Source organism: Natator depressus, chromosome 4, assembly GCF_965152275.1.
Source record: "Natator depressus isolate rNatDep1 chromosome 4, rNatDep2.hap1, whole genome shotgun sequence".
In the NCBI taxonomy this organism is placed as follows: Eukaryota; Metazoa; Chordata; order Testudines; family Cheloniidae; genus Natator; species Natator depressus.
Window position 1 is genome coordinate 59,037,172 of NC_134237.1, and position 13,794 is coordinate 59,050,965.

Consider the following 13,794-nt stretch of genomic DNA (forward strand, 5'->3'; position numbering starts at 1 on the left):
ATGAACCCTTCAAGACTTCATATATTGTTTGGGTCAGGAAACATCACTGTACTTCAGTTCCACCATCTATATAATAGTAATTGAGAGGCATAATTCATTAATATGAGTAAAGTGACTTGAAGTCTTTGATGGGAGGCATTTGAGCAAAATATTTAATACTCAAATTGTTGGTAATCCAAAATGTGGTCACTGTCAAACTAATGTCTCTTGCATGACAATATGGAACAACCCCGACCTCTTCTAACCTCAACCTAACTATCTCTTCGAAGAATATAGTCTCTTGTACAGTTGATAGGATAACAAATTAAAGTATTTTGACTTGTCCAGAAACTGCAGTACCACATATATTGGCATGATGGCTCCAATGGTTTCTATAACAGATAGTAGTATTCCATTTCAAGTTGAAGCAGGTCATAATTCTATCATCATGTGGTCTGTATGGAGACTTAGTATATGAGAGTTTAGTTTTGGAGCAATTTTTAAAAACAGTTCAGCTGTTTTTAGGTTTCTTAAAATAAGGCTTAATTTTGACAGGTGATTAGCATCTCTGGGCCTAATGTTCTTTCATTGGAGTGGGACAGATTATCTGTCTGTCCACCAAGTACTTCTAGTGCATTTAAAACACCCCCTAAATATGTACTGCAGAGCCCTAGGACTTGTGGTGCACTTTAATGTATTTTTAGCTACATATTCACCCAGTAAACATTGTTGGGTTTGGTTTGATTCTTTTTTTTTTTTTTTTTTTTTTTTTTTTGGTAAGAGGGAAATATCATGGGAAAACTGACTAATCTCTACACACGGGTCATACTGTATTGTAAAACTGGAAGGTTTGTTTGGACAATGCTTGATCCATTTCAGGAAAACGTGAAGATTTCCAAGAGAGAGGGTATTCAGGTGACCCTTGCAAAGAAGGCCTGACTGCATTGAGCGTTAATAAGAGGATGCAGTTTGAATTGCTCATTATTTTTATTTTCCTCTCAAACTCCCCTTAAAGGCTGAAAATGCAGAGTCTATTTTAAGTATTTCTAAGGTGGCTGTCATACATGGTATCTTGGTATCTCCGTAGCATTCCTGTACCCTTCTGCTTCAGATTTCTGACACAAAATTGGGACAGTGCAGGATACTGCATCTGTGACAGTAAATATTTTCAGTGCTTTGATAGATTTTCAAAGAGCTGAAATAAATCTACTTAAATTGCAGGACCTAAGGTCTCTAGTACAATATAATTTCCATAGAAAAGGACTTGTTCTACTAACACTATGTAGGTGCCTATTTCTGTGATACCTAAACATCTTGGTTATACCCTCTAAATCAGGGAATGTGCAATTTTAACTTTATCTTAATGGCTTAATTTACTTTAATGGCTAACATTCTTGCTTTGTGGCTCATGCAACTGATCCCCACAGGAAGCTAAAGATTTATTCCCAGGTCCCTCATTTTACTCTTTCACATTTCACTGTTTTACTTTGCAGTTGGATGAAATTATGATCTCTTCTTTAAAAGACTGAGTGGAGTGAAAAATCGTTAATATAGTCAATGATTTTCTTTTTTTAAGCATGCAGGTGTAATTTATGTAACGTTTATTTGCTTTTGAAAATCATTTGGTGATGGAGAAACACATGGATTAAAATCCATGCTTCAGTCACATGCACATTCAGTGCTTGGTTAAAAAATCGATCAATGGTTATCAGAGTCTCGGGAGAGTCTCAAGTTGTAAATGAAGCATTCCTTGTTGAACCAGACTTACTTTATGTCAGCCACACAATTGAAACAATGGTGGAAAAGGGCAAAATATGTATGATAACAAACTTTATCAGTATGAATTATGCAGGACATCCCAAGCAAGTGTCAATAAATCTTTGTACTACACTAAATATTCTGTGTGGGGGCAGGAGAGATGCTGGTCTTTAACCCTATTTGAAGGCTTAATTTGTTGTCTAAAATTGTAGTCTTCCTTCCCCAGCTATTGGAACAAATAAGATGCTTTTTGTCTCTTCTCTTCATGATAATTTAACTAACTGCTGTGGTGGGAGTGGGAAAACATGAACTCAATAATCTGCTCCTTCCTCAGCCTCTTTCCTTTGGGTCTTACTCCCACATAAATGGCTCCAGTAACTGTCTGCTGTTGCTTACTGTTTTATCAAGCTGCAGAAGTGGGAAGCTGAAGTGATTCTTTCTGGGTAGCAGACTTATTGATTGTTGATTTGACTCTGCTGCTTCTGGCAGAGCCATGAACAGCAACAGAAACACTATAGTTGTTTGGTCCAGAAGACAGCGCTGCATTGGTATAATTTGTTCCACATTGCAACAGAAGGGCTAGAATCATAACTTTTAAAAATGAGAGCTTAAATTCTTCAGCAATTGATGATTAAAGCCGCTTCCCTCACAAGGAAGCACTTGCTGCTTGCCATTATGAGTGGGGTTTTTCAAGCTTGGCTCATTTCATTGTTAAGTATTATGGAATTTGTGAGATATGATGGATGTTGTATGTACCATCTGTCTCTGGGTGCACACATTTACAAGTACAAAAAGTTTATTTCTTTAGGGCCTTCTGAATTTAATTCTGCCTCTCAGATTCTGATCTGGATATATAGATGAGCTGAATGACATTCTTTAATTACCCAACGCTGTGATGTGGGTCTGGTCCTAACTTTTCTGTTGTCTTAAATCATGGCACTGTGTTGGATAATTTTTTGCAAGTTGTGCATCACACAGGGACTTTGTTTTTGTGTGATTTTAAAATACACTAAATCTGAATTCATTCAGTATCAATGAGATGTTAGAATTAGATTCCCATTGTGTAACAGTAGCTGGTATGTAAAATCAATCGTTAAATATTCTGTCTATCACTTTTATAATATGCAAGTCACTCTGGTGTATTGGCAAATACTAACCTGTTTCTTTTTATGCTGTAGGAGTTTGCAATGGCTCAAGAGTCTCCCAAAAATTCAGCAGCAGAAATTCCTGTGACCAGTAATGGAGAGCTTGAAGATTCACGTGAATGCAATTTTAACAGGGTAAAAAGAATTTCTTCAGTCTTGTTAATTATCACTAAATCACTATCGGAATGATAGTTAATGAAATGCTGAGGTTACAAGGTAATATGTAATAAACAGAATCTGGCCAGGGTTGATTCCCTAGAGCTTACAGAAGGTTAGATTGGTTAATATTTTATTATGTCAGAGGTGAACCTATTCCTTTTCTTGTAGTCTAACCTTCTCCCCAACTATAAACTGCTACATCAGTGCTACTCAGTCCTCAGTGGTTCAGGAGCCAAATTAGCGGTCAGCATTTCCCAAAGAGCCACAATAGTGTGAATTCATTGTTTAATTTACTTTCATAATATGTAGTCATATTTAAACAGTATGACGGGGGAAATACTTAGTTTTTATATATCTATTATTCTTGCAGCAAAATGACTGGCCAAGTATTATTATTTTATCAACTACAATGGGTTAATAATGTAGTAAAACCATCCTGATAGGTTAATAACATAGACTGGTGAATAATTAAATCACACAGTGTTTTTAATATCATGTGCTGCAAAGAGCTGCAGGAGACACATTAAAGAGCCACTTGCAAGCCTCAGTCTGAGTATCACTGTGCTACGTAAATATGTCTGCAGGCTTGTATTTGTTCAAAGAAATGCGATGGAAAGGCATTCTAGTAGTTTATCAAACAGACAAAAATATAAATTTGAGCTTACCAAAGTTGGTTTGGATAGCCTTTTGGACTACTAGGTTGTCTTGTTCACCCTTAAGCATTAGGTTAAGATACATCTATAAATATGTTTAGTACTTTTAAGTGTTTCTAGTAGAGACTTACGAAAATGTGAGTACTTACAGATTTGTATTATTTCTGTGTGTAAATTCACCCAAATTCCAATGACAATTACTGCTGGGGTTATGAGTTGAAATTAGACGAATGTTTTCTGGTGCCTCAGGTTGCCTTCTATATTTGTTTTTGGTTTTTTTGTACACTTCTATCCTAGTTGTAAACTTAATTTTATATGGCAAAAAGTTAGTTTTCAACAAGCAGTACCTCGTATTTTATTTCCCTGCAGATGAAATTTCTATTGGAGGAGGTAAGGGAATGTCAGTGATCTTGGCAGTCTTTTGGCAGCTTTTTAACAAGTTTTTCCATTAATGCTATGATTAAAGTAGATAAAATCAAGCAGACTCACAAACTGGAGTAAGTTTTTGTACTGAAATTACTTTACTCTTTCACTATTGTACATTCACAAAACTCTGCCACTAGTAATGTACCATATAGCTCATAGTCCAGCATGTAAATCTTTCGTAATAAAATTTCTCTAAAAAAAATAGAGGCTATATTAGGTTTTTGGCCCCAAGTTTTTATTCATTAAAATTTCAAAACATGTATTTTTAAATTGGGTACTTGTGGGGCTATGCAAACACTTTACAGGCAGCTAGTTTACACAATTAGCTGCTGCTTAAGTTCTACTTGCTACAAAGCAGGCCACTTCAAAAGGCTTAAACTAAGAGGTGGCACATTTAAAATTACATGTAACTGCACCTTGGCTTCTGTGTGCAACTGCATCAAGTAGTGTTGCAAAAGGCAGAGGAGTGTAATAGTTCTGTTCATTTGGGTAACTGACGTTTTCGTGCCACATAGCTGTATGAAATATACCTATCGCTGTATGGTATCAATAGTTTTCATTCATTCTTTCAACACCCGTGCTTTTTTCCCCCCAGACACTTAATTGATAGCTAATAATTTGTTCCTTGACTGACCAGCAGGGGCTGCTGTGGTATAAGCCATGGAGATTTGGGCACTTTCATTTTCAGGCTGTAAAAACAAAGGCTGGTTCCTGCTCTAAATTTTTGTTTACCCTCATAGCCTAGAGCTAAGGGACATCTTCTAGTAGAACATGAATTAGAATTAGACCCATACAACACTGAACTGGGGATATTTTTTGTGTGTGTTTTTATTTAAAAAAAAAAAAAAAAATACTGGGCAGGACCTAAAAATTAGTAGATCCCTACTGGATTCTTGAGTGAGGAAGAGACTGATTTTTTTTTTTTTTTTTGTTGGCTGGAAGAAGTGTTTTCAGGGAATAACACAATCGGCATTTGTGGTCATCAGGTAGGTATAGTGACTGGCTGACAAGAGGAATGGAACTTCATGGGGATGGAACACAGTATGGTGTCCAATAATAAAGATATAAAGCTACTACTGCTCTTATCCCCAGTCATAGGTATATTTTTCTAGTCACCCTGGGTGTGTGTCCTTTTGAGTTTCCATGACTATGCTGTTAATACACGTTATGGGGGAAAAGATACTTCAATGACTTTAAATCTGTGCTGTCAAATGAGAACTTCAAGAGGGCCCCCAGAGTCAGGATATGTGTAATAAATAAGAAGAAAAATTACAAATAACGGTATCCTAAAGGTAGTTGTGACTGTTTAGGGCAACTAGAACAGAACTTAGAGTTCTGCGGTGGCAGTGAACTTGGGCTTTATGCAATAGGAAGAAGCATTGGGCTTGTATTCTGTTAAGGAATTAATTTATTTGGCTTTAAAAGGAATTTCATCAGTCCTTGGTTGGTTAGTATTGTGGTAGCAAACCTAGACTGTATGGTAAATGTTAAAATAGACCAAATAAATGTAAGACTAGAAAGTGATGTTTGAGGGTTGTTGGGTTTTTGTTTTGTTTTTTTAAACTTAGTGATTTTCAGATATTTACTCTAACTACTAGATCTGCAAAGTCTACTTGAGTTCTTTTACGGTCATAGAGTATTGATGCTAAAGGTCCCACAGTTGGAGCAAGGCTAACACTTCTAACGTACTTTGCTGTATCTTTGACTTTGCAGGGTTAATAAGTAAAAGGAAGCAGAAACTTTCTTTAGTTAGTAAAGTAAGTAAGTACTGAAGCGGATGAGGCTTTGAATGCTCACAGAGAGCATGCTAACATGGTGCCACTTTTACATAGTTGCTTTTCAGGTTAAAGCCACTCTGAGTAAGAATTCTGATTTTATTTTGCTATGTGGTTCATAAAGCAAATGACTTATGCTTGTCTTAAAAATACAAAACTCTGTGGGCTTTCAGCTATCCAGGTGCCAAGTGGAGCTGCTTACTTTCTAAGCATGGTATTTTACACCTACATTCAAAGGGTATATATCTACTGTTGCCCAAAGAAAGTATCAGCAGTATTAGTGCTGACTAATATACAATACAGGCAGATCAACAATTTTGGTTAAAAAAATATAAAAACAATTTTTTGTGTAATTTACTGTGTGCAGGCTAAAAACAGTAGTCTGAAAACTTGTCGTGTTTTAAACCTGTGCAACTATTCCAATTCTTATAACTTATGCATGACTGTGCAAAGATTAAGAGGAAATTTGTTTTTAACTTAAAATCAGATTTGGAGTAAGAATGGTATTTGAGAACCTTCAAGGATGTTTTATTAAACATTTTAAAATATTTAAAATTTAATACATGCTAATGTACTGTGTTCAGAGAATCTGTATGTTCTCTTCTAAATTCACTGTTCAGGCAAAATAAGTGGATTTTTTTGCATCATAGTGGCTGGTTAAATAATAGAATTCTAACTACAGAAAATCGGAATTGTGTATAACTGTGTATAGTAGCTTTAGTTCATGGTTACATATGAAAAGTTGCAACAGCTAGTTTTTTTTGTTCACTGACTTTCAGAAGTTACTTGCTTTTTTAGTAACCTAGAAAGCAGAAAATACAAGCAATCCTCAGAGCATAGTGTGCATATAATATCAGTTTTCTGCAGCCTGAAGACAAGAGATCTGAATGTCTTCCATCTGCAGTGAGGAAATGTTTTTAAAATATTTACTGTAAACCAGTAGGTTTAAGCAAATGGTGATTGAGAAACTTTGATTGTGTAGCACAATTTTACACTCACATCTGAGACGCCCTCTTAACTTAGAATGTGTGATAATCAGAATTATCGCAAAAAGATTAAAAGCTCACAGGTTGTTTCCTTTGGGGTAGCTTTCTGGATCTGTTTACTATTGTCAGTCTCCAAAAAAAAAAGGCATAGCAATACTGATTTTTAAGTATTATTTGTCTTGCTTAATCTTTGTTACTTTTAATGATCCTCTTTTGCTTTTTCCTTTTCTCCTGTAATTTTGGTCATTATTTCTGCGTTTAATGTAAAACTATATATATGTGTTAGTTACTGCTCTGAAATTTCTTCCGCTTTGCTGCGAGTATTAGTTTGTAGGCAGAGCCAGCCCAGCAGTGATTAAAGGAGTTCACCTAAGATTGGGGGAAGAAATTTGTTATTTCAGTTATACAATTATAGTAGTACTTCATAAATAAAAGAGGGTGGTGGAGGTGATTACAATCAGTAAACAGATAAAAGAAAAGGAGGACTTGTGGCACCTTAGAGACTAACCAATTTATTTGAGCATAGCTCACAAAAGCTCATGCTGAAATAAATTGGTTAGTCTCTAAGGTGCCACAAGTCCTCCTTTTCTTTTTGCGAATACAGATTAACACGGCTGTTACTCTGAAACCTGTCATTAAATAGACTAAATTTCAAGAAAGTCTTTTTTTATTTTAAATATGTTGGATTCAGTTGAGAATCATTTTAGTATATTTTTTGCTTTTTTAAACTTGTGATAGTGCCCCACTCAGGGATCTGGGGGCCCCACACAGGGTTGCCAGATGTTCCGATCGAAAAAGGATCCTGGCGGCTCCAGTCAGCACCACTGACCGGGCTGTTAAAAATCTAGTTGGTGGCACTGTTGGTGCAGTGGGGCTGCCAGGCTCCATACAGCTCCCGGCAGCGGCCGGCATGTCCCTCCGGCTCCTGTGCAGCATGCAGAGCCCCGTGGCTGCCCCTTCATCTAGGAGCCGGAGGGACATGCTGGCCACTTCCGGGAGCCACCTGAGGTAAATGCCGTCTTTAGCCTGTGCTCCAACCCCTTCCCACGCCTCAATCCCCTACCCCAGCTATAAGCCCCTTCCTGGACCCCAAACCCCTCATCCCTGGCCACACCCCAGCCTGGAGCTCCCTCCCACACACTGAACCCCTAATTTCTGGCCCTACGCTGGAGCCCGCACCCCCAACCCAGAGCCCAGACCCCATTCCAGACCCAAACCCCCTGCTTCAGTTCGGAGCCCCCTCCTACACCCCAAGCCCCTCATCCCTGGTCCAACCTCCAGCTGGAGCCCTCACCCCCTCCTGCACCCCAATTCCCTGCCCCAGCCCAGTGAAAGTGAGCGATGGAAGAAGGGAGGTGGATGGGGCAAGGGTGTTCTGTTTTCTGTGATTAGAAAGTTGGCAACCCTACCCCCATGCTTGACTCGACCCATATTTTCATTTACATTTTGTGAATGTAATAACTTTTGCTGCAGATATTTTAGCAGCTTTAGACGTATTTGTTCTCATCTATATGCACAGAGATCTAGATGTGCAAGTCTTGTTCAGTGCTAATGTAACTTACACAAACTCTTGCTCTGGGAATATACCCCTTCGCAGCAAAGTAACATTTGAGACCAACTTGATGCTCTGCTCTGCTCCTGAACATAGAAGTGTTGCATAAATCCATTTATATGCATGTACAAGCAAATGCAATATACGATTTTGCAATACACATCCGTGTGTGTGTATTTTTTTTTGTTTCTGAGCACTTGGAAAATGGCGGTATGGTTATTTAATTTTTGCACTAAAATGCACTTACAGTACTTGCATACAGCATCATGCAGGAATATACTGTTAAATAAAACAGGAGTTACCAAATGTACTTGATCTTTTAAAAATATTTGGTAACATGTTAATACAGCACTATTTACTATTTGCATCACCTCCAGTAAACAGTTTGTTCTGTAACAAAATCCAAAGTAATAATTAAAAACACTGTTCGCTTAATTAAAATTTTCCATAAAACAGCTGCTGTATTCTCACTTGTCATGTGCACTATCAAGAACTACTTAAGTACAAAAAGAACAGGAGTACTTGTGGCACCTTAGAGACTAACAAATTTATTAGAGCATAAGCTTTCGTGGGCTACAGCCCACTTCATCGGATGCATAGAATGGAACAGATAGTAAGGTATAGAGATATACATACACACAAAAACAGATAAGTTGGAAGTTACCATACAAACTGTGAGAGGCTAATTAGTTAAGATGAGCTATTATCAGCAGGAGAAAAAAACTTTTGTAGTGATAATCAAGATGGCCCATTTAGACAGTTGACAAGAAGGTGTGAGGATACTTAACTTAAGGAAATAGATTCAATATGTGTAATGACCCAGCCATCCCCAGTCTCTATTCAAACCCAAGTTAATGGTATCTAGTTTGCATATTAATTCAAGCTCAGCAGTTTCTCGTTGGAGTCTGTTTTTGAAGCTTTTCTGTTGCAAAATTGCCACCCTTAAATCTTTTACTGAGTGGCCAGAGAGGTTGAAGTGTTCTCCTACCGGTTTTTGAATGTTATGATTCCTGATGTCAGATTTGTGTCCATTTATTCTTTTGCATAGAGACTGTCCGGTTTGGCCAATGTACATGGCAGACGGGCATTGCTGGCACCTGATGGCATGTATCACATTGGTAGATGTGCAGGTGAACGAGCCCCTGATGGCATGGCTAATGTGATTAGGTCTGATGATGGTGTCACTTGAATAAATATGTGGACAGAGTTGGCATTGGGCTTCGTTGCAAGGATAGGTTAGTGTTTTTGTTGTATGGTTGTTGGTGAGTATTTGCTTCATGTTGGTGGGCTGTCTGTAAGTGAGGACTGGTCTGTTTCCCAAGATCTGTGAGGGATCATTTTTCAGGATAGGTTGTAAAATCTTTGATGTGCTGGAGAGGTTTCAGTTGGGGGCTGAAGGTGACAGCTAGTGGCGTTCTGTTGTTTTCTTTGTTGGGCCTGTCCTGTAGTAGGTGACTTCTGGGTCCTCTTCTGGCTCTGTCAATCTGTGTTTTCACTTCAGCAGGTGGGTATTGTAGTTTTAAGAATGCTTGACAGAGATCTTGTAGGTGTTTGTCTCGGTCTGAAGGATTGGAGCAAATGCGGTTGTATCGTAGAGCTTGGCTCATCCGATGAAGTGGGCTGTAGCCCACGAAAGCTTATGCTCTAATAAATTTGTTAGTCTCTAAGGTGCCACAAGTACTCCTGTTCTTTTTGCGGATACAGACTAACACGTCTGCTACTCTGAAACCTACTTAAGTACAGTTATGACTGAAATTCTAACTTGGTTTGTCCAGCCACTGTGATAGGCGTAAACTTTAAAGTGACTGAACTGGGCTGTAGCCTTGAGCTGTATTGGGCCAAAAGTTTGTTTTTATGTTATGACGTAGTATGGTTGAGGCAAAACTATCTGAATAGTACTGGGACTCATTTTGGCAGCAAGAGTTTGAAGCATGCTTAAGCATACTGGTTTTGTTAGTGTCTGCATCTTTAAAGTCCATTATTAACGGCAGTGTTAATGGGATGACTAATTGGCACAGCCCCTTTATTATTGTTTGCTGGAGGAAACCCAGCAGATTGCAAGTTTTTAACTTGTTGGTCCTGTAGTTAACAATCTTTACAACATAAATAGTGTGAGAAAAATTACATTTGTCATTAAAATACTTGCTTTCAGTTTTTTTAATGTAGGTGAGAATACTTTAACAAACCAGACCCTGAGATGGGGAAAAGCGCATTATTCTTTGTAATCTGAAAACATGACATGTGTTTGGCCAAAAGAGAGTTTCTGAAGAATGAATTAAAATGAGGTAAAGTTCTAAAATTGTCATAGTTAGGCTACCATTGAGCCCAAATACTGTTATCTTACAAACTTGCATTCATATGTTTGAAATGCTTTGTGAAAATACGAAATCTGATGTGTGCATTGCATTCTGAAATTCCTTTGTATATCTTTTGTTGTTGTTGTTTCCTCTGTCTCCCAGGACAGGCTCTTTCCTCCTGTCTCTTTTTGCCCTCTCCCAGAGCACAAGCACTCTTCTAAGCATCTTTATATGCTGCCAGTAGCAAAGGATATCTGGCAGTGTGGGAAACTTGAGCTTCATTGTGAATCTTCAATATGTGCTATTACCATAATAAAGAGTATCTTTAAGATCTGTTACTCACTGCACCTGCACTCCTAACACCTTGGGCTGTAATCTTGTCAGATCCCATAAGTCATGCAAGGTCAGAGCACTTGTATGGGAGACTAACAAAAGGAAACTCGGGTGCTTTAGGAAGTGCTTATGCCTTCTGAGTCAATATTGAGCTAGTATTCCAGCCTGGTGGTAGAGAACACTGTGGTGTGCTGCTTGTGGTGCTCTATTTTAGATGAGTTGGAAATCAAAGCCCTGATCACCTGTAAGATTCCAGTTCACCTTTATTAAGTTTAGGTATGTTCTCTGTGGCCTGGCCAAATTCCAGTTTGGGCAATTACATTCAATTTTATGGAAATGTCTCAATTGGAAAAGCCATTTTTTGCTTCCTATCATAAAAACAAACCTTAGAAACTTGTGGATTTTTTTTTTCTGCTGCTAGGTGGCTTATTTCATGCAGTTTAAAAGAGGAAGGGCCTGGACATTATCAATAAGACTGGAGGAGAAATTGTTCAGATTGTAAGGTGAGATGTGGAGAAGACAGAAACTGCTTTGTGGAGGAGGAAAAGAAGTCATCCAAGTGAAGAGTAAAATGATTTAAGGCATGAGGCCGGGAGAAAGCAAAGGAGATACAAGTAGTAAGCAAAGCGAATTAAAGTTTGTGTTTTGGTTTTCCTCTACACTAATGTAGGTGCGGGCAAGATAGTGGGGCTTTTTAGCTTAAGAGGCGAGCTTAGAATGGTAGTAATGCAGGAAAGCAATGGATGGATTCAAAGGGAAGTGTGGGTAATGTGGTTGCAATGGGGGGAAGATGACTTCACAATTAGTATTTTGGACATACTTGGTGAGGCTGGGGATTGAGAACTGGGAGGCCGTGTTAGTCCAGGCAAAAGTGACCATTCATGGCAAATATCTTAAGAGTGAGGAATAGATGGGACATGATGAACAGAGAGAGCCAGTGTTTTGTCTCATTGAAAGTCAGTGGAACTTAAATTCCTAAATGACTTTTAACAATTGGATTTAGGCTCCTAAGTCAATTCTATGCTTTTGAAAAATTTACCAGAAGGTAATTTGAATTTGCACTAATTGTTGCTTTATTCGTTAGGACTGATTCATCCTTCAGGAGATAACAATGTATAGTCTTTCCCAGTTAAATTCCCTAAATTCTTATGAATGGGTTGCATAAGTGGGCTGTTTTTCTTTCTTTTTTTTTTTAATTCCACTTTCCTGCCAAAGAAGTACTTAACTTATGTCAACGATCATAAGCTGCTTTAATTACGTTGGTTGTGTATGTCCACACAATACTTCTTGTGTCAGCAGAGCGCATCCATAGTCCTTGCTCTTGCATCTACAGAGAGCATTGCATTATGGGTAGCTATCCCACTGTGCAACACACCACCCTCTGCCATTGGGAGCTCTGGGAACGGATCATGGTGCATCATGGAGGCGAGCTTTCCGTTCCTTAATGTGGTTCTTTCCATCCCATCATTTCATGGGCTTCGAACTTCATTTCATGCCATTTTCTGACAGTCCTTGTAAACTGCGCACCCACCATTTCTGCCTGACGGCATGGATCCTGAACTGTTGACCAGTCTGGTGATGAGCGTTCCGAACACAACGTGGCTGTCCTGCAGTATTTCATGAGCTGGGTGTAGTTGGGTGGTGGTTGTCCCTCCCGCTCTGGCTCGGAGGGAGGTCACGCTGCCTCACTATGCTGTCGGGATCTCTGCCTAGTATTAGGGAAATTAGCAAGTTGGGTGTTAATGTACCAACTGGCCTAATGGGGCTGAACCCCAGATAGGCAATTAGTTCCAGCCTGTGGGCAGAAATAGGTTCTCCCAGGAGTCTGTATGCCCTGGCCCTGAGGCAGGGGCTGCACAGCAAACAGTCTATAGCCCCTGGGCTCTTTAAGCAAATACTGTAGGCTATGGCCTGGGGTCCCTTTGGCAGGAGCTAGAGCAATCTCAGCTGTCGCTTAGCTCTGTGTCCTTGATGTAGGGACAGAGCAAACCCAGTAGTCAATTAGCTCTGGGCTGTAGTTGCAGAAGCAGAGCAAACCCAGTGGTTGGGTGTCCTAGCTCCAGCAGAAAACAGACGAATGCAGGCCACTGGACCTGGCGAGGGGAGGCTGCCTCCCCCGGGGTGGGGTGACAGGTGGGGTCCGGGCCCACCCCACTTCACCAGACCCCCGTCCCAGGGCCCAGCTGTGGCAGAGTGGTCCGTCACAGAGTCAGCGGGGATTCCAGCTGCAACATGCCGACCAGGCCTCAGGCAGAGCTACAGCCAGACTGAGGTCAGCTGTCCCTGGGCCACTCTCCGCTCCTCTCCTCTGCTCTCAGGATGTACCTGGATCAGTGGGGCATCCTCCGTCTGTTCTGGGTAGGTGGCCAGCGGCAGTCCCGGCAGGTCTGTGGCGGATGCAAGTTCCCCAGCAAGTATGGCACCACTGGGCTTGGCATCAGTTGGCGGCTGAGAGTGAGCAGTATCCGTCTGCCTCCCTCAGTGTCTCAGCTCCAGCTGAGCTGGAGGCCCCACCCTTTATACTTCTGGTTACCCACTTCCAGTGGGAGGGCGAGGCAGGCCTGACTCTGCTCCCCCTCTGGCTAGGAGGGGGGGCCACACCGCCTCACTACACAGTGAAACAGAGAGGGAATCGGTGGTGCTTGCCCTGCTGTCTGCCAGGGAAACAAATAATTCAGGATTGCTGCTGGCATTCACGGAACAGCTGCACACGGTGGACCGTTGGTATTGG

The 13,794-nt window shown here is 40.1% G+C and overlaps 1 protein-coding gene across 4 annotated transcripts in view; it reads left to right on the top strand.

Moving 5' to 3' along the window:
* The window catches only part of ARFIP1 (ARF interacting protein 1), a 113,789-nt gene that overhangs the window by 22,719 nt on the left and 77,276 nt on the right, over positions 1-13,794 (top strand). For all 4 annotated transcript variants that reach the window (XM_074951010.1, XM_074951009.1, XM_074951008.1 and 1 more), the window contains one exon: positions 2,916-3,017. In XM_074951010.1, the coding sequence (XP_074807111.1) occupies positions 2,916-3,017 (102 nt within the window). The remainder of the gene's footprint in view (positions 1-2,915; positions 3,018-13,794) is intronic.